Source organism: Barbus barbus (assembly GCF_936440315.1).
Source record: "Barbus barbus genome assembly, chromosome: 44".
Lineage (NCBI taxonomy): Eukaryota > Metazoa > Chordata > Actinopteri > Cypriniformes > Cyprinidae > Barbus > Barbus barbus.
The window spans coordinates 510,603-533,162 of record NC_136722.1 but is presented as its reverse complement, the minus strand read 5'-3'; the positions used below and the strand labels follow the sequence as shown (position 1 = coordinate 533,162).

Sequence of the window (22,560 nt, the reverse complement as noted above, 5' to 3'; positions counted from 1 at the left end):
AAGTCAGTATGACTGCGGCTTGATTGTGGATAAGTCAGTTTGTGTTTGGTTGTCTGGATGTTGGTATATGGTTACTGATGTGTTCTGTGTGGTTATATTTTGATCTCTCGACTACAGATTGTTTTGCATATCTCAATCAGTTAAATATTGTTAGGCCAGTCTCTGAGAAAAGTAGTAGAAATCTTCTAAGTGTGCGTGAGATGTCATTCATGTCTGTAGCACAAATGCTGGATGAGTTACATGCCAGAAAATTAATATTTAGGGTTTTGTTTTTAAAGTTTACAGTGTTCAAAAGTTTGGGGTTGGTAAGATTTTTTTATGTTTTTGAAAGAAGTCTCTTCTGTTCACCAAGGCTGCATTTTTATTTGATCAAAAATACAGTAAAAATTTTGAAATATTCTAATAAAATTATTATAATATAATATTTCTATGTGAATATGTGTTAAACTGTAATGTATTTCTGTGATCTGCAGCTGTATTTTCAGCATCATTACTGCAGTCTTCAGTGTCACATGATCTTCAGAAATCATTATAATATACTGATTTACTGCTCAACAAACATTTCTGATTATTATCAATGTTGAACACAGTTGTGCTGCACAATATTTTTGTGGAAACGTCATGCATAAAAAATAAAAAAATAATAAAAATTAAAAAAAAACTTACTGACCCTAATTGTATTGTATTTTTATATATATTTTATATTATGCCTTTTTATATTATATTTTATATTGTCATGTATAATATTACTATATACTGTATTTTATCTTTTTTTATATGTGTTGCTTTTTGCCTTTATTTATAGGAATAAAGAGTGCAGAAAGGGACATACATTATTTAAAAAAATTTATCAAAAAATTAATTCTGTAGAAAAATGGAAATGTAGCCTACTGGTAATTTTCTGCCAGGACTTTATCTGGATATATGGGAAATACAGAAACTCCCTTCATATTTCCTGAAGGTTTCATCATCAAGTTTTTGCAGGCTTCAGTGCCTCTATCAGACTTTCACATTTCTTTGCAAAATATCTACCAAGTCTCAACAGACATTTTAGTGACGGTTCAGTCAGCGCACAACAAATCCGTGCAAGCAGTGGGATATTCCACAGTCATACACAAACTGTGTGTGCTGCGGACAGAACACATTCCTTGCCTTTCTTTGTATTTCTTCAGCAAAATCTAAAGTTTCCAATTAAATAAGTAAATTGCACTGAATGTACAAAATAAATCTAATTTAGTTCGCTCTCGATCTGTAACGGCTGTTAGAACATGAGCGAGGACTCTTGAGCTCGTTTATCTGCGGTTTGTTTGATTTGTGCTGTTTGTGAAGAGTTTCTGCCTCTTCAATCGATGACCTCAAAAGCCAGAGGAAGTTCTTTTTGCTTCTTCTGAGAGCAAATGCCTCACTGAAGACACTAGATTCACAGTGATTTACAGCGTGTACTTGCATCTCTTTGTCTGTCGTTATGTCAGTGTCTGATTTGATTAACTGCAGACACCACCTGATTCCATATTTTGCATCTGCTACAATGACATTCAGACATTTTGAAGTGTGACTTTAGTGTCCAGTAACCTTTTAGAGCCACTTCAAATCTGGATGCAAAACTTGTGTATATGTAGTTGATTTACCCAGGATGTGGAAAAAAATAATCCTTAAAAATAATAATAATTTTGTAACCTTTTTCAGAACAATGTCTAGACATAATTTATAATTGTAAATGAATATATCTAAATTTGAATGCATTTATTAATTAATTTATTTTTCTTTGCAGTGCATAGAAGCAAAGAAGTACTGCTGGTATTTTGAAGGAGGATACCCCATCTATTTCATGTAAGTACAATCACTTTTATTTGTCTTTCTCAGACACTTTCCCATCATCTGCACAGTTTTGTATTTTTTATTTATGTCTCTTATTTTATAACCTCTAACAAACATGGCTTCCATGGCTACAATGCGCTGATTTTATGCATTAGTAAAGTCGAAAAAAATTACATACAGCCCCTTTAATGTTCATTACTAATCAGCAATCAAAATACCAGTGTACCTGCTGCTCTCCAAAATATGGTATTCTATTATTGTTTAGGCTTATATACTATTATAGTATTTTATACTTTTTTAAAATGTTTTTAATTTATTTATTTATTTATGAATTTTTGGTATTTCTTTGCTTATATTTTTATATTTTCAGTTTTTATTTAAATTTTGTAAATTTTAGTTATGTGCTTTTTTCTAGTAGTAGTAATAGTAATTTTAATACTTCAACTTATTTTAATTCAGTTACATGAAAAAGCAAAATATTTTTAAGTTTGTTTTTCGACTGATGTTTATATTTTCCTCTTTTTTAAGCTTTATTTCAGTTTCTAACTACCAGGTTTAGTTTGAGTTAGCAGTAAGAGCAGTGTTTTGAATAGAATGAGATGACAGCGTCTGCTAAGTGAAACAGTGTTTCCATCTCAGCGACCTCGTCACAGCAGCACTTACAAAAGACACTCTTAGGCTATTTTTATCTTTTAACAGTGAACACAAAAATAAGAAAAATACCAGGGTGGATTTCTGATGAGAACAGATGGTTATATCTTCTTAGTTCACCCAAACATGTACAGTAAATTCTGCTCTTTAGTCATGTCGTTCCAAACTCCATGTGACTTTCTTTTAGACATGCACTGATATGGAAATTTTGGCCATTGCAAAATAACCGATAATTTTATATACTTGGAAGCTCATAACTGATATATTGGCTGATAAATCAAAATCTTTACATGCATTTTGAGAGCCTTATTACAAAAACAAAATGCCCACCAATAAAAGCTCCAGAGAAAATATTCTGTAATTTATCACCAATACCAATAACCGATTATTTTGTGTACTTTGTAACTTTAGAGAAAATATTCTATAATGTATCGCTGATATTCTATAATTCATTGCTGATACGAATAACAAATAAATTTGTGTACTTGGCAGCTCCAAAGAAAATGTTCTATAGGTGATGTTTTATGACTTATCGCTAATACCGATAACCGATAATTTTTTATACTTGAAAGCTCCAGAGAAAATATTCAATATCAGTGAAATTCTATAATTTATCACCAATACCAATAACTAATTAGTTTGTGTACTTGGTAGCTTTAGAGAAAATATTCTATAATTTTTCAGTGATATTCTATAATTTATTGCTGATACCAATAACCGATAATTTTGCATACTTAGAAGCTTCAGAGAAAATATTCTATAATTTATTGGTGTGGTGAAGCCTCACGACAATTCATGTTTCAGCTGAATTTTGCGGCAAAATATGGACCAGATTCCAATCAAAGACTGAGTTTTTACGCTTTTTAAAATGCTATGCAAATTATTAAATGTGAATTAGATTTATTTTTATTTTTTTTCATTTGTATGATTGGATATTAGTAAAATAACTCATTAAAACAAATAATAATAATAATTAATAAAGTAATATTATTTTATGAATATTTAATATAATAATTTTTATTATTAATAATTACTATATATTATTATTATATAAATATAAAATTATATAATATATAAAATATATATTTTTTAAATGTAAAAAAATGTGCCTCACAGAAAGTTATCAAATGGAAAGTTATCAAAAAACATTTAAGCTCCCGTTTAAGACCCATTTATTGTACTTGCATGTAAAAGAGCAGCTAGTACACAGGTTTGGAACAGTAATGGAAGGATGATAAATGTTTCATTTTTGGGGAGCTGTCTCTTTAAGAGCTCTGGGCTGGATGTTGTGTCCCACTGGGGGTCTGTGAGGAGTTCATCGGCAGGCCTCCAATTATAATGCTGCATGTTCTTTCTGTTTGTTACAAGCCAAATTGAACATCCCGTTGGTCTGCTTTTATCTCTGAATGTGTCCTGTGTAATACCTGCAGCAGTGTTCATTTGGGGTGTGATTGCATGGCATTGTGGTGTGCAGATAAAGCAGGAGTCAGGCGCAGTGGGAAATGCTGGAGGGTGATGGAACGCTTGCGTCGGATCTGTTTGAGATAGCAAACCCATCACACAACCTAAGCCAAGACCCTGACACAGAAATTTTGCCTGAATTTTTATGTTTTCCCCACTGGCTCTTCTGCACTGGATGCCTGTTTTCTGTTGAATAATTGGCACCTTTGAATGACTGCGAACGCAGAGGAAATCTTGTCTGAAGGTCGTTTGGCCGTTTGATGGCAATGACCTTTCTGTTTCCTTCTGAGCTCAGATTAGTCATGTTGTGTTTGAACTCAGATTAAAGGGATAGTTTACCAAAAAATGAAGATTTGCTGTTAATTCACTCACCCTCAGGCCGTCCAAGATGTAGCTGACTTTTGTTCTTTATTAAAACAGTAAAGAAGATATTTAGCTGAAAGCATAGGCTTGTTGATTCATAAAATGTAAGTCATTTGATCAATTTACTGCATCCTCCATTAATAAAAGTATTAATTTATTTAAAGGACAAAAACAAAATCTTACTGACCCCAAATAGTAATTTCACAGTAAACAACCACACTTCTGACAATTTGGTGGTGAAACTATTTTCTCTTAGAAATTGCTTGTAAATTTCACAAATAATTACAATGAAATGGTGAGTAGCACATTGAATTAAACATGAAACTTTGAATTAAAACAAAAAAAACCTGAAGTAGTATATTGTAAAACAAAACTCCATTAATATTTGTTTTACTTACAACTTCAAAAATGTAATCTTTATAGCAGAATATACAAAAACATATTTTGATTTAAATGTTATTTTAAATAGATGTATCTTTTAATTATGATCAGATATCCTGCATCCAAAAATATTTTCTAGGGACATTTTACAAATAAACAAATATTTGTTTTGCTATTATCTACTTACTCTTCTTTTTATGGCATTTTTAACATTTATTGTTCAATTTGTTTATCTCTGTTGTATATATGTGTCCCTGCAGCACAAAAGCAGTCACGAGTAACACAGGTATATTTGTAGCAATAGCCAACAATACATAGTATGGGTCAAAATTATTGATTTTTGAATTATGCCAAAAATCATAGGATATTAAGTAAAGATCATGTTCCATGAAGATATTTTGTAAATTTCTTACTGTAAATATATCTCAACTTTGATTAGTAATATGCATTGTCAACAACTTCATTTGAACAACTTTAAAGGAGATTTTCTCAATATTTAGATTTTTTTGCACCCTCAGATTCCAGATTTACAAATAGTTGTATCTCAGACAAATATTGTCTGATCCTAACAAACCATACATCAATGGAAAAAGTATTTATTCAGCTTTCAGATGATGTATAAATCTCAATTTTGAAAAATTGACACTTAAGACTGGTTTTGTGGTTCAGGGTCACATATGGCCAAAGGACTACAGTTAAAAATTAGTCTGTTTGCTAATACTGGCACATTTACAGAAATGTTATAAATGAAGTAATCCCTTGATTAAGTTGCTGAGATGACTTCTAAAGCAATTATAGACATTTCTCCCTAAGCTATTAAACTTCAAACACACTTCTTTCTTTGCAGCAGTGATGTTTTTAAGACAGTGAATTTATTTCCTCCCAAACTGTAGATGTGTACAGGCAAATTGTGGCGAGCGCACTTTGGTATTTCTGATGATTCAGCTTCCTGTCCATCCGCCCTGAAAGATTAAATGCTTAAAGAAACCCTTCTCTGATCCTCTCTGGCAAAATCCAAGCGTCCGCCGGCGTGCTGTGAGCATCAGAGCATAAATCACTGTCATATACGCTGCTGTTCACATTAGAGATCGCATCTCACTTTATTTATCAGCACATCAAGGCCGTCTTTTCATAGAATTAAATTATAACTCATATGTGTTTAATATTTTCGTGCAGTCTCTGTTTCGGGAGCTGTTGTGTGTACTGTCATCATTTATTTATCACATGTGGCTTATATGGTGCGTGTCACTTTTTAAATATAGATCATAAGTTTTCTTTGAACGGCTGTAAATATTGACATGGCCTGTTTTATAATTTATGAAGACTTTCAGTGTGCCTGGACACAGTCTTGCATGTTTCATAGATGATCCTGTTAACATGGCATTGCACGTATTTAGACTTGCTATTGATGACATTAAATTGGGGAATTCAGTAAACAGATTACTTTAGAAATTCAGTGCAAAATCTGCCATCTAATCTCATGCAATACAGTTTAATTTAGTTTCTAAATGTTCTGAAATATCACTGTGCATTATTATAAATGAGATAAATCTCATTCTTTTTAGTGCAAACCAGAGTTATTATAGTGCCGTTCATACTCAGAACTGTCCATTGTTGATCAGACATGCTTCACAATCAAGACTTGACTTCAGCTCGAGTTGAGTTTATTCTCATTTTTAAAGCTCGTTATCTAAACGCTCTTGTTTTTGAGGATGTTGATCAAGCACTGTGTTATGTTCGCTGCATTTGAAAATACAACATGCTCCAAAACAGCTTCCCAAGTTTGTATTAAGCGTTTATAAATCTGTTGTCAACAAAACTGAAGCATTTCTAAAGAGAAATTTCCATCAAAATAAAAGCTCTATGGTTTAATGTTTGAAAGCCAAGAAAAAACGCTAGTTACACGCGTAACTAGCGTTCTGTTTCATTCCTACTGACCTCCAGAGGCAGTATGAATACTTTGGATGGCACAAACCAACATAGTCATGAGGAATGCTACCTTCCAGATGAACAAATGATGGCTGCTCCTGAAGAACCGCAGAACACGCGTCATGATGAGCAGCAATGCTGACCTTATAAAACCTGGCAAGTGTACATGGAGAAACCCAGGTAGCGCCAGTGCAGATGTCCGCCAAGGAGACTCCTTTAAAAGCAGCCCAAGATGATGAAATGGCCCTGGTGCAATGACAAGTTAGACCCAAGGGCAATGGTCTCTCTCCGCTGCCTTGTAAGCCAGTATAATAGTCTCCACTATCTAGTTCGACAAGCTCTGTTTCGACACTGAAGCACCTTTCTTCACACCACCATAGCAGACAAAAATTGAACTACATAACACTTCAAGGCACGAACGGGACACAAAAGGTGATTGCTCGAATCAGACCCTGAAGAAGTCTGAAAAGAGGCCAGTTCAATGTTCTGATTTATGAACTGAAAAAGGAGGACTTTCGGAAGAAAATAAGTCTTGGGTAGTAGGACCACCCTAGAGTACATTTTAATAAATTAAAAATAATTTAAAAATACTTATTTAATTAATTTATTTTATTTCTGATAATTCATGTTTAAGCAGTGTGACTTGTCAGAGCTGCTTCACACCTCACTGAACAAAGACTTGCAGACGGTTACGCTCGTTAAATCAAAGGGCAGCGACTTTTAAAGTGTGCTGGTAATTAGGACCTTCAATTACAGATGTTCTGTTGAAAGGTCATCATCAATGGCTAATTATTTGCTTCAGCATCCATTGTGGCAGTAGTATTTACCCAGCATGCCAATGGGTCACAAGAATAGGATTTTATATTAGTGTCAAAAACAATATTATATATTGTCTATTTGCGTTTAAGCCTACTGAGTAAGAACATATCAGACGAGCACAAGCAGCATTAATTAATTCATTAGTTTTTAAGTGTAAGTGTTTTTTTAACATTTCGGGTGACAATTTTTTTTTTTTGTTTGATAACTATTTATCTTATTTTTATTTATAATTTTAAGGAAAATTTCATGGTCATTTTGTGGCGAAGAGAAGTTTGCACTGCTCTGCATGTCCTGTGTTATTTTTCACAGGAGAAATAAGGTCAGATATGGATTTCAAAAGACATGAGGCGAAATGATGGCGAAATTCTTGTTTTGGTGGTGAACTGTTTTTTAAACTCTTGTGTTTCTCCATTTGAATGAATGGGTTTTTAACATCTTAATCAAACCAATGCAAACACCATCCATCAACATCACAGTTCAAGCGCTGAAGCACAGAGAAACATATTGAACTGTCATTGCATCAACTTTCAAGCTCTGCTGGATGCAGAAAAACCAGATCACAGGAAAGCTTTGATTGTATACAAGTCAGCCAACTGTAGGGAGCCTTTTATTTTCATTCTCTACATCAAACATTGGACTCAGTTCACAAGAAGAACTATGTTATTTATATGATCTGTTTGAAATATTGAAGGAATAGATCAGCCAAAAATGAACACTAGCTAAAACTGTGCTCACCTTCAGCCCATCTGAGATCAGGATGAGTGTGTTTCTTCATCAGGTTTGTAGAAATGTGTCTCAGCATCAGTGTCTCAGCAATGGATGCTCTGCAGTGAATGGGTTTCTACAAATCTGATGAAGAAACAAACTAATTTTTTCATTTCATTTCTTTTTTGCTGAACAATTCCTTTAATGAGTATTTAATGTTGTGTTGGTGGGTTTTGCACAGGCAAACACCACATTTTCTTTAGAAAGCGTAAATATGTAGTTGAACTGTAGTTTATTTCCATTTCAGAGGTTTGCAGCTGGTCAAACAAAATGCTGACCTTTACATGTGACATTGTGATATTTGGTTTTACCGAAATGATGGTGTCAGCTGGTGGAGTTGAGTCTGTGTTTGTGACGGATGGAGTCAGGTTTGTGTTGTTGTGTAAGCGGTGGACTGTGAGATTACCTGCCATGGTTTCTAGCAACTCTGAACATGAGAGCACAAACTCTGATGTTATCGCTCTTATCTTCATATTATCAACTGTAGGAACATTTATATTTTATACTGATGTTTATCTGTTGTCTGGTTGTCTACATCAGTTGGTCAGCATCACCTTGTGACCTTTGGCTGATGACACAACACTGTTTTTGTCTGGAGATAAATACATTCAACAACTTGTCTTGAATACACCTTTTCAACAGGAAGCATGTTTTTCTTTTGGGGGTGCATAAAATGTTAAACTTGTGTGATGCAGAAACTACAAAATTAATATATTTCCTTTTCTTCATCATATATTCTTCATCTGGTGGTGGTTGAGGAGAGACCCCCCCCCTACATGACTGTAAAGTGCATTGGGTGTACAGCAATACAGAATAAAGCGCTATATTAATGCACCATTCATTCATCATTCATTCAGTCATATACACTCTTATTTTGTCAATGGCTCCTTAAACGTTTGTGAGATTTCCTCATTTTTAAAGATCCAACACTGTAAAAATTATTTTTACAAATTGTAAATAAAGATTGGAGTACATTTTACAAAAGAAAAAAAACTATTGCAGTCTTTTTACAGTCTTATAAAAATGTAATATTTTATTCAATGTATTCCTTGCTGTTCCCTTTTAAGGGAACTCGAACTGCGTCCTCTAGTGGAGAAATGCCTTTTATATCTTTCTTATTTCTGCTTTAACGTTTATATTTACTACATTATTTATATTAAAATATATTAAGTAGGAATTAACTAAATTTAATATTTTACTAATTTACTGAGGTTGCTTCTTTCTTAAATTACGAAAACTATGATAATTTGTTGGATAATCTAAAATGAATCACCGATAGGAAGCGTATTCATTCTGATGTAAAATGAACAGTCACCCGAGGGGTCATCTGTCATCGACCCTGTCATCTTATCTGAGTGCAAAACGCTGCTCGGGAGAGTTTCAAGATACTATAAATAATAAATACATACAATTATGAACGTGTTAATGTGTATTTATTTTTGTTGACAGTATTTTAATAGTATTTAATGATTATGAACATATAAGCATTACAAATTAATAATATACCATCGATGAAACCACAAAGCTGACGCAGAGGTATGTATAATTGCAATATAAAGTCATTTTGAGTGTTATTGCTATTAATATTAATAATATTGTAATATAAGTTCATATGTGACGAAACAGTTCCAAGTCTTGTGCTCAGTGTAGCCTACACGTCACCGTCCGCATTCATTCACTCCTTTCTGATATAGTGCACAGAGAGAAGGTAGTGCACCTTGTGTCAGAATAATTGATTTATTGCTCATAAAAACACCACCCCCCTCCCATAACTGGACACCTGTTTTGTACACCCCTACCCGTCTATGTAGCCATGTGTTTCATCCACCCGGTGATCTTAAGGAATTTATGGCAATGTGTGGGGGGCCAATGTTATGTGGTTTAAACTTTAAATAGTGAAATTGTGTTAAATGGGGTAAAGGGAAGTGTTTTCACATACATATCAAGAAAAAAGATCAAACATGTACGTAAAACCTACAACGGCTGTTTTTTTCCCTACAAGTCAAGACAGTGTTGTTAAAACAGTTTTAGGAAAAACGTAAAAACTAAAACAAAAAAGCATTGATATGTTAGTTAAACAATACGCTATTTTTTTCTATCATTAGAATTTAAAACTAGTTAGTTTGACAAAGTTAAAAAGAAGAAGAGGTGAGCGCGTTCGTTTATCTAAAACAAAAAAGAATCGGACGCGTTTGTTAAAGCAATAAGATATATTTATCAAAATCAACGTCGTACTTTTTTAAAAAGTTTGAATTTATAACAGATACAAAGTTAAATAATATAGAATTGTTTATCTTACCATAATGTGAAATAAAATATCAGACCGTTAAACAATAGTATAAGATACTTGTAAAAATCTTGTAACATTACAATTTAAAAGGTAGCGTTTGTCCCAACTTAGAAAACTAAAAGAGCAGACTATTTTAGACGCCGTCCGTCAGATAACCTCTCGCTTCTGTGTCAAACTGAATGAGTTTACGAGCGCGGTCAGGCCACACCTACATCACCGCCCCTAACGCTGTGGGAGAGACCGACACAGACATTTAAAAGTTTAAATAATTAAACAAAGTAACGTTTTTAAGTTATTTTAATAAATCTTTAGCGTTTCTTAATTAATGAAACCATTCAGTATTCAACCTAAAGCTTTTCACTTTAAAGGTTACACAAGTTTTCTTCAAAAACAAACGTTTGTTTGTTTTGTCTTATTTTATTTACTCTTTGATTTTGTCACTCTTAAAACTTCTAGTGTGCTATGTCAGTTAAAATACCCATGTGTGAGAACAAACTGAAATGAAAGCAAATGTTTTGGATTTTCAGTCGTAATTACACGGGTAAACTTTTCTACAACATCTTACGAAATGTAAATATTTTGTCTCACGCAGAGCGACGAAATGAGAAAGGTCGCTGTGCGTCTGGTCCTTTGACCAGCGAAACGTTCTTATCTGATCAACAGACTCGATGTAAAATAGCTAAAGTTTCTGGGATTCGAATCATTTGCAATCTAATGAGTTTTTGAGGGGATCTGGCATCGTAAACTTTGTTAGAACGTGAGGTAAAAAGGTTAATTGATTAAAAGAGATCATGTTCAGATGTTCAACGATCAAAGGACATCCGTGTTAACCATTTTATGACGCGCACCTGCGCGTGTGAACTCTGTCAAAGGTTTAGCCAGAAGTTCACTAACTGGTCAAAGGATGTGTGCCCTATTGAACCTTTTATGACACACATCTGGTGAAGTTAGGTATACTTGAGAATTGAGTATTTATAATGTATTTATAATCTATTCTAATGCGGTTTCAAACAACTGTTCAGGATGAGATGAGATAGATAAAGAAGAAGTCGATAACAACAAACTTAAATAAATAGAGGTCCCCAAAGATGATGGTTTTAATAAGACGTCTATGCTGTAGGAAAACGTTGTTTAATTTACTTCATTTTACTTAGTTTTGATATTTCTTTTTTCACTCATATATTTTTCAACCCTCAACACAAACACTGCAAATGCAAACACACACACACACACACACACACACACACAGAGACACACACACAGACACACACACTCAACACATCTACACATAGACATCCACATAAACAACCATACAGTTAAATATTTAGACTTTTATGATGTCTCATACAAACCTTATTTTAGAATCACACTGGGTATCTTTACAAGGTGATGAAAGTAGCATGATTAAACAATGATATAACTTTTGTTTTAACAAATAAGTTTTTAGATCTTTCAAACCTAAAACCACAATCCTTTAGACTAGAGCCAGGATTAGAAGCAGTCAAACGATCCTCTGATTAACGCAAGACACTTACAGAGATTTTGTAAAAAAACAATTCTGTAAAAATAGTTTAAAAAGTCATCTTTTTTAGCTTTCATGTAGGATTTGTGTCCACACTCAAGTGGTTTTTGTGTAACAGAATCCTGAGACAAGTGAAAACCGAATGTGTGAAAGGCTTTTCTCTTTAAGATATTTGTAATGACAGACTAAAAGCTTTATAAAACAATTGTGTGTATGCATTTCTCTTGGATATGTATACAGTAACCGGTGAGTACACGAACCAGTATTAATTCATAACCTCATAAATTCAGCGTGATTATACCATATTAATCAATAATAAAAAAATAAATTTATATACCGTATTTGACTTTCTCTTCAAAACACAGTAAACTTTCTTACGACATTTTTAAATGTGTTGAACAACTGGTTTTGGGGGAAAACCGTATAGGTTTGTATAGGTTTAGCCAGTCTGTCTGCTTCCTGACCTGGGCCCCAGTTAGTCAAGTACAAACTCTAAGACTATGTGCCATATTTCTAGAGAGAAGAGCGGCACCACCCCAGGAGGGATGAACACCATCTCTTTTCAACAGGTCAGGTCTGCCCCAAAAACTCGTCCAATTGTCTATAAAGTCTATGTTATTCTGCGGGCACCACTTAGACATCCAGCCATTGAGTGACGACAGTCTGCTATGAATCTCATCGCCCCGGTAAGCAGGGAGCGGACCAGAGCATATTACAGTGTTTGACATCGTACCTGCAAGTTCACACACCTCTTTAACATTATTTTTAGTGATCTCCGACTGGCGAAGTCGAACATCATTAGCACCTTCATGAATAACAATCTTACTGAATTTACGTTTAGCATTAGCCAGCACTTTTAAATTTGCCAAGATGTCAGGCGCTCTGGCTCCCGGTAAACATTGGACTATGGTGGCTGGTGTCTCTATTTTCACGTTCCGTACAATAGAATCGGCAATAACTATAGCACTTTCATCAGGTTTCTCAGTGGGTGCTTCACTGAGTGGGGAGAACCTGTTTGATGTTTTAATCAGTGTTTTGACCCGCGTCTAGGCCGCCTCACAGTCACCCAGCTGCCCTGCTACACGGGCTCAACCGGAACCGAACAATGTACAGGACTCCCTGAGCTAGTCGCATCCAAAGCCGTATCTACAGCCCTCACATTCTTACTGTCCTGAACTAAAGTTTGGATGTGTGTCTCTAATTCTGAAACCTTCTCTGTCAGCGTAACTATTCCCTGCATTTATCACATGTGAATCCCTCGTCGCCGACAGAGAGAGATAAACTATACATGTGACATGACGTGCAAACAACAATAGCAGGAGAAGAAGCCATTACTCACAGTGACTGATGAATGATACCAACTTAACTTACCACTTACCACTGTTGTTGGATGAAAAAGAAAACAATAATAGTCGTGAATAGAAACGTGAATGGAACCGCGAGTAATAAGATAACCAGGTTTTAAAAAGCGAACGATCAAATTAGTTAGATTAGTTTGATAGATAATACCAGAAATATGGTGGGAATTAAGTTATATATTATCACTTTAAACAACAGAGAGTGAAAGTAAGGTAAAGATTCAATAAAAAAGCGGAGCTACAAACGCAAACCTCTCAGCAGCACAACAGACAGAGACAGACTGAAGCAATCGATCACAGCCAAGCCAATAAATAATGGCTTGGATCTGTCTGCAACATATAAATCACATCATATTCCATTATGTAGTAATTCAAGAGATTATCAAGTTAACCCCCCCCCCCCCCCCCCCCCAGGACACACACACACAAAAAATAAGTATTTAGCAGACAATATAGATTTGAGCAAATCTTTTTGTCAGATTTGTATTAGTGATCCACTGATTATCTTATTGTTTAATGGCATTTATTTGATAAAAAATTATGAAATATTATCCAAATTTAAAATTGTAGTAAATAAATTATAATAAAAGTTTGAAATAAAAGTATGAAATATTATTAAAATTTAAAATGTGAATATATGCTCAAATGTAATTTTCAGCATTATTACTCCAGTCTTCAGTGTCACATTTGATCTGTCACTTTTGATCAATTTAATGAGTCCTTGATGAATAAAAGTATTGATTTTGACCCCCCCCCCCCCCCCCCCACCACCACCACCAAAAAAAAAAAAAAACGTCCCCCAAATGTTTGAACTTTTATATACAGTATTTAAAGTGAGATTATAGCTGTTCTTTCTTTAGTGCTGTATGGTATGAAATGACCCTGGTTGGCATTGTGTCTTGTGCGCAGGCTGATGTATTTCTGTTTTTTATTAAATTCTGATTCATGTATTGTTGCAGATGCTGCTCCTCTGATGGTAATAATCACGTTCTCCTCCCGCTGGCTCCTCATAAATGGCCCATTAAGTATGCTAATAGATCGCAGTGGTTCTGATGAGCTCATTTATTTCTCATTTCACAATATGGCACAGCTTGGAAAAAGGGTGTAGTGCTTTCAGTGTTCTTTAGAGGAACATGCTGTCGTTTCTATTTCTGAATATAGAGCGATCATATGAAGTGCTTGTTCAGGATTTGAACTGCTCTTGGGTTTTCCAGAAGTTTACATGAACAGGGTTTTAGCTGCTGTGACGTCTCTTTCTCAGGCGAGCTTTATGTGGGTCGTTGCTTTGATTCGTGAGTCTCGGTCATTAGTGCTGCTGTTGAGCTGAAGCTCTGCTAAAATGGCCTTTGATTCTTCATCTCCGTGTCGTTGTGAAGAGCTCCAGCTGATCTCTGTTTGATGTGACGGGGCAGAAGAGTCGCTGAAGAAACCCGAATTAAACAGCAAATCAGAACATTTCTTTCTCTTCTCATGCATGGGGCTTTCCGTTTGCTCTGAAATGGTTCCCTGTTTAGCAGAAGCTGCATAAATCATAAATCAAAAATACTGGATTCATCCTTTTGTTATCTGCCTTGTATCTATTCAAATCGCCACAGGACCTGAAGGAGAACAGCCGGCTGCTCTGATAATGCTGATCAGATTGTGTTTTTTCCGCAATCTACATTCATTCAGTTCAAGTAAATTAAGAGTCATGAAATACAATAGGAACACAACTAATGCATTGATGTAAACTCTTTCAGTTTGTACTATATAATTGCAATGCTGAATGTAAATAATAAAGTAATAAAAGAATAATAAAGCAACAACTTATTAAATGAAGTTGAAAATGTTTCCCATGTCTTCTGTAGTTGACGTCATGGGTTGTGTGACAGATTTAGACCAGTTTATATGTGTTGGGTAACCACTTGATGTTTAAAAAATTAGAACTGATAAAATACTCTAGCAATAGTTAAAATGAAACAACATTAAATACACCTCATCAGTCCTCACTATGGAAATATCAGTCCAGCGCTCTCATCTATATGATCTCCACCAGTGTTGGGTTTGATGTGTTTCCTGATCAGATGCACAGGCCATTTAGGGATGCTTTAAATGAGAGAATCTGAATAATTGATGCTTCTCAGCTTATGTTCATATTTCAGATGACATTACCTGCAGCACATGTGTGAATCAATAATGCATCGGCGCTCAGCTCTGACAGACCATAACTACTGAAACTGCACTGTGATGTTCAGATAGAGGAAAACTAATCAAGGTTTCCACAAAAATATTGAGCAGCACAACTGTGTTCAACATTGATAATAATCAGAAATGTTTGTTGAGCAGTAAATCAGTATATTATTATGATTTCTGAAGATCATGTGACACTGAAGACTGGAGTAATGATGCTGAAAATACAGCTGCAGATCACAGAAATACATTACAGTTTAACACATATTCACACAGAAAACAGCTGTTTGATATTCTTATAATATCTCATAACTGTATTTTGATCAAATAAATGCAGCTTTGGTGTGCAAAAGTGACTATAAAAACCATACAGATAGATTAATTTTTAACGCAATAGCTATTAGGTTAATAGTAATTAAAACAATAATATATATTATAATAACATTTCCATATATTCACATATAGTATCATGTTTTATTGGTCATTACTGTCACATTCTGCCACTAATAACATTGGCTCAACTCATTTGTAATTGCTACTCATTATAACACAATTACAAAATGAAAATCCCTGTTCAAGAGTTGGAAAGATCCAGCTGTGAGGAAAATATCTCTTTGACTGTCATTTCTTCTCACTGTGGTTTGATTGCAGAAGAACTATGAGGCGAAGAAAAGGTTCGGCTGGACTCTGATCACTGCAGGATTCTGAACTGTTTAAAGTTGCACACAATGTGTGAACGGTTTGCAAATACTGCAGCTGCTGTGGAAAAACAATCTTAGTTGAAGTCTTCTGTGATCGTTCATTAGTATTAGTATTCAGTGTATCAGCAGTTCAATGCATCTGTTTTCATTCCAATTCTCCACTGCTTCATTCATCATTGTTCTTGTTTTCTGTGAATGAGATGCTATCGGCTCTCGGTGAAGAGTCTTGTCACACGTTTGGTTGGAAATGGAAATGGAAATGAACTGATGTGCCGTTTTGACCTCTTATTTACGGTTTCTCCACAGATGTCGCTCGTATGAGGACTGCTGTGGGACTCGCTGCTGCGTCCGAGCACTTTCCATCCAGAGACTCTGGTATTTCTGGTAAGAACGGCCTTTTCTTCTCCTTTTATACGTTATAGGTTTGTTTTATTTTTCATTTACTGTAGGATTTACTTTGAAACTATTTTCACTCGGGAATTGCAAGTACATTTCACAAATAATTATAAAACAGCGAGTGACATTGACATAAATGTGAAATTTTGAAGTTGAAAAACTGAAGTAGTGTTTTTGGCAACACTTTACTGTGCGCTGCTCATTTTGGGAATCACACTCATGCTCTTCACGGTCAAAAGGGATCGGACCCCTGAAATGCAACTTTTTTCTTCTTCAGTAAAATCAATCTAATATATTTTTGTTCAATAATATTTTTTCTTTAAGAGAATTTTATGGTACTAATTAATATTTGTGCAATAATTATGATCAATTTGTCCCATAGAAAATAGTACAACATTTTTCTATTTATGCAGTATTTCAGAGGAAAATAGACACTAGGCCTTTAAAATCCAATTTTTGAATGCAGAATTAGCACCTCCTGCTTCAAGCAAACAAAGAAAAATCATGTAATTTCATGGAGTAACCACTAGTTGCCTGTATAGGACTCTATAGACCAATTTCATGCAGACGTCACAGTTACGTCACTGGCGGCTGCGAGCGCATTGTGGTGGCTGAAACACACCGGTAACAAGCGGAGTGAAACGGGAAAAATCCACGGAATAAGAGATACAATGTATTGTTGTGCCTTTGGATGTCAGAATCGGAATGCAAATCATTTTTATAGAATACTGTCGTCAAAAACACCATTTGAAGCTAAACGCAGATGTTTAAATGGACAGACTAATGAATGAAACCTGCTGTGATTAATCTACTTTTAAAGCATAAATTTGATTTAAACAATTGGTCTACATAATATTCACATATGCAGTTCATTTGGGAACATATTGTTTGCCCTACAGTTACAGCATGAAATACTATTTAAACCTATAACATTTTACATTTAACGTTACCAATTTTGTCTCACAATTCTTTTTTGAGGCTTTTTTTCTCGCAAATGCAACTTTATATCTCGTATTTTGACCTTTATAACTCGATTTAACTCAACAGTAGCGAGTTTGTCCATTCTGGGGGGGGGGCAGAAGTGTGGGATATAGACTCAAAAGAGAGGATAAGTTGATTTTTCTTATCAGAATTGTGAGATCTAATCTCAGAATTGCTAGAATAAAGTCAGAATTTTGAAATATTGAAATTTTAACGCTGCTGGCACTGCTAGACAAATAAACGACGACAGCTGTGGTTAAGCGAGACAAAACGAGCGGACTGTTATTGTTAAATAAAATAAGCTAACAGACTTCATAACTAGCATTAGTGAAGCGGTCCGGGATCTTTCTGCCTCCACAGAAAAACCTCACAATGTTTACTAACAGGAAAAGGGTCTGTGGAGAGGCTTGTGAATTCCCTAGTTGTTTTTAGACATAATTGTTTACTTTTATTAGGTTGTGGATTTAAATGTATATTTAGGCAGTCTCAAAGACTACTTTTTGTCAAGGTTTATATATTTTTTGCATTATTATTACTACACTCAACCCTGAACACAGAAAGCATTTTGTTACATAAAACATGAAAACTCTAAAAATGTAACAAAAATGAACAGTAATGCTTTATCATAGCCTAATCCTTCTGGGTCTGATCTGATTGCAACCTCTTATTTCAGTCTTTTTTGACTATACCAATTGAGCGTGTAGAATTGTGTGTGTGTGTGTGTGTGTGTGTGTGTGTGTGCGCGTGTGTGTGAGTGGATGTGTTGATTTTGCACTCTTGATGTTTTAGAGTTTCACCCCTTCATTGCTGTGCGATTTTGTTCTGCATTGTTGGGGATTTGTAGATTGTACACACAAAATTTCCTATTCATTTCCTATGGTTGGTCATTTTTGACCGAAGACCGTGAGTGTGACTATTTTTTTTTATGACTTTATGACCGAATCATGCCCTTAATTTATTTTGTGTGTGTTCACATACCAAGTGCCATAAAAGTCACAGAGTTTCGTACGATTCTGGTGATTCTGGCGATTTTTAAAAATTCAAAATGTAAAATTTTCCGGTTAGAAATGACCGAAGACCGCACATGCATTATAAAAGTAGTTTTAATGTTTTAATTATGCCTTGTAATGCACCTTATAATGCATCATATGATCTCATGAATAACTGTAACTAGTGTTATAATACATTATAATACTTATATTTGTTACTAAATATTTACTAAATACTAAATATTTGTTGTTACACCTTTAAAAAACAAACCTGCACATATTATATAGCATTTTAAATTTGGTTACAATTATCCATGAAAATATATAAAGCATTAGAATGTACATTATGAATACCTTTATGATGCATTATGCATAAAGGCTTTAAGTAAAGTGTTACCGTATTTTCTTGTAATAATCAATAATCAATAATCTTTGGGTCAAATATGAAAAGGGGTTTTCAAGCATCAAAACAAAAGTTTAATACAGTTTTAAAATGTAAGTGTTTTTCCCCATGCATTATAATGTCCTGTTTCATTTTATTTGTTCTGAGTAAAACATAATGACTAGCATACATTTTAACCATGATTTTCAGAAGACACCCAATAAAATGTCATTCAGTGTAATAATAGGTCATATTCCAAAAAAAACTATACCAAGAATCATTGGATGACATTAAAATACTGTATTTAAGGATCACAGTTCAGCCCTAAAATACTAATGAATTATCATTTTAAATCTTTGCCACTTTTTTAAATCCTTCAAACCGCCAGGTTTTACCTGTTTGACAGCAAGAATGCAGGTTAGAATAGGTTTTATTTTTCCTTAAATATATCTGATACTCTGAGGAGTTATGTAGTATTTCAGCCATATTCTTTACTTTTTATTTTTTAGAAGTTATTTACCACTTCAATAAAACAGTATAGAATTTTAGTTTCTGCCATTTGTGGGTTATGTGCAGCAGCTGGCGTGTGATTGGATGGCGTTTGTGTCAGTCAGGTATGTCTGCTCTCTCATAGGCTGCTGCTGATGATGGGCGTGCTCTTCTGCTGCGGCGCGGGCTTCTTCATTCGCCGGCGCATGTATCCGTCAGCGCTCAGCGAGGAGCCCGCCTTCAACGTGTCCTTCACCAGACAACCGGTCAGCTCACCAGGTCAGCATCACCATCACAGATCTGGAGCAAACCAGCAGAAACTGGACACGCACAAACATACCATGTCTTTCTCCAATCATCAGTGTAGGGCAGAGCAATATGGCCAAAAAACTTTTTTTCCAGAAGATCTGACCAATTCAAGATCATGATTTGATGTTTTTTTTTAGGTTTAAGTAGTCAGCTTATCATGATTTCAACAAATTAATAGAAAGTTCAAATAGAATTTGAATAGGTTCAAATAGAAGATTTCAATAAAAATCTTTTGGAACATTATAAATGTCTTTACTGGCACTTTTAATCAATTTAATGCATCCTTAATGAATAAAAAACGTAACCCCCTAATGAGGTCAGGATGCTGCCCGTGTAAACAGACCAGTAGGTTTGGAACGGAGCCTGATGTTGTATTGGGAAGCTGTGACAGGACACACCTCTTGCTGATTATGATTATGATGCTGCTGCTGCTGCTATAAAATCATCTTCACAATTTGTCCTTTAACCGAGCCAAACAAGGTTTGGACACACAGAGAGCGAATTCTTGCTCACTATTACAGCCGGTAACAGGCAGTTATTATCAGCTCTTGCTTGGAGCCAAGGTTGGCACTTCACCACAGATCTGATTTATTTCCCATCTCTGTGCCAAACCAGTAGAAAATTGCGAATGAGCAATTCTGGTGTGTGAGCAGATACGTCGCCAACATATGGCCTGCAACACCCTGCTGTTCGCAATAGATGCTGTAAACAGTGTTTCTGACAAGCTATTTTGTAAGCAGATGCATGGCGCCGCTCGATGTTTTCATGCATTCGATGCACTCCATATTAATTGTTGCTTCGGTTGGCAGCAAAATAAGGGTGTAATTTGGATCTTTAAAGGAATAATCAGGGTTATTTTTTCAGTTTGCAAAACCAGCTTGAAGACAAGCGTCACAGAGTCAAAAGCAGAAATGCCAAGCTCATACTTGGTACTTGAGCTGTGATGTGGTCTAGATTTGGGTGGATTCTTGGTCTGGTATTTGTCAGTTCGGTGTAAATAGCGCTTTCATGTCATATTATATGTTCCTGTCCCTTCCTTGCATGAATACCAAGAGAAAGTAAAGTTTTAGTTGGCTAATACTCGAGTTAAAAGCTTTGATAATAGAGCTCATATAGAGGGCTGATACATTTATTTATATACTGCTTTTTACGATACAAGTCATTGCAAAGCAGCTTCACAGAAAATTAGTTTCTACATTACATTTAGGAGTAGTTTATCAGTGGTGACTATGTCAAGGTCATCATCTTAACAGTGGAAACTAATCCCATATTTTCTAATGAATTTACCAAAGAGCAACATGTATATTGAAAATAGCAGTGGACCTAAGACAGATCCTTGTGGCACTCCATATTTTTACTGGAGATAATTGAGATGATTCCCCGTTTAAATAAGCATAATGATAACGATCGGACAGGTAGGATCTAAACAATCTTAAAACTTGCCCTTGAATACCTGTATAGTTTTGTAATCGATCTGAGTATCTGGTCTATAGTGTTGAACGCAGCACTAAGATCAAGTAAAACTAGCAATGAGATGCAGCCTTGGTCTGACGCAAGAAGCAAGTCATTTGTAATTTTAACAAGTTCAGTTTCTGTACTATGATGGGGCCTAAAACCTGAGATTATTCATAGATATATTTTTTTTTTTTGCAGGATGAAGTATAATTGAGCAGACACAACTTTTCTAAAATTTTAGACATAAACGGAAGATTTGAAATGGGTCTGTATTTTGCCAGTTCACTAGGATCTAGTTGTGGTTTCTTAATAAGAGGCTTAATAACTGCCAGCTTGAATGGTTTTGGGACGTGACCTAAAGATAACGATGAGTTAATAATATTGAGAAGCGGTTCTTCTGCTACAGGTAACAACTCTTTCAGTAGTTTAGTGGGTACAGGATCTAATAAGCATGTTGTTGGTTTAGATGCAGTGATAAGATTATTTAGCTCTTCCCGTACTATAGTTGTAAAGCACTGCGGTTTTTCTTTGGGTGCGATGAATGAAGCAAGACGCTGTAGATCCTACATTTGTTATTCCATTTCTGATGCTATATATTTTATCAGTGAATAAATTCATAAAGTCATTACTACTACACTGTGTATATTTAGTTTGGGTGATTATTTGTTCATCTAGCCACTCAGCTAAATAAATGGGATTTATTGCGCTCAAGATTACTAGTTTCGTAATCAATGTAAACAGTTGCGCATTTAAACATTTATTTGCATTGTTGCACACTTTCCTGGTAGGCTTTAATTATGAATGTGTAGTTTGCATACATTTTTACACGAGAAATGTCAAAATGATCAGACAGCATGTTTTACAGTTGACATCAGTCTTCATTAAAATTCAACCTTGTTGCTTATTGAAGGCAAAGAGGAGAACTGATTATATATTTCAAAACGTTGCTGTACAATTGGCAATATAGTTTCATAATAAATGGTTTCCAACCACATATTAGGAAAATAGGCCACTTTAGCTTGGCTCTTGAAACTCTGTACTGAAGGAAAATAAAGTCATTATATTTGCTGCTTGAGTGGAAAATTGAGAATCTGAATAAGACTGGAATTGCTTGGTTTTTACTTCTTAAATAGTTTTGTTCAGAGGAAAAATTAAAGTGCTTCAGTTGTGCTCCATTTTAAGAAGAAAACAAAACCTAACTGGCATCAATATGAGGCTGAATCAAAGTCCCCAGAACTGCTGGAGGTCTAGTTTCTTGCAGTTGCACTTAATCTGTATGATATATTGCATTTGAATACATAATATAAAGCTCTAAAAAGTCCTTTGTAAATC

The 22,560-nt window shown here is 34.8% G+C and overlaps 1 protein-coding gene across 1 annotated transcript in view; it reads left to right on the top strand.

The window, feature by feature from the left end:
* Nucleotides 1-22,560, top strand: part of LOC306863170 (WW domain binding protein VOPP1-like) — a 33,869-nt gene that overhangs the window by 9,309 nt on the left and 2,000 nt on the right. The window contains exons 2-4 of the mRNA XM_079406381.1: nucleotides 1,772-1,830; nucleotides 16,534-16,611; nucleotides 19,610-19,743. Of these exons, the coding sequence (XP_079262507.1) occupies nucleotides 1,772-1,830; nucleotides 16,534-16,611; nucleotides 19,610-19,743 (271 nt within the window). The remainder of the gene's footprint in view (nucleotides 1-1,771; nucleotides 1,831-16,533; nucleotides 16,612-19,609; nucleotides 19,744-22,560) is intronic.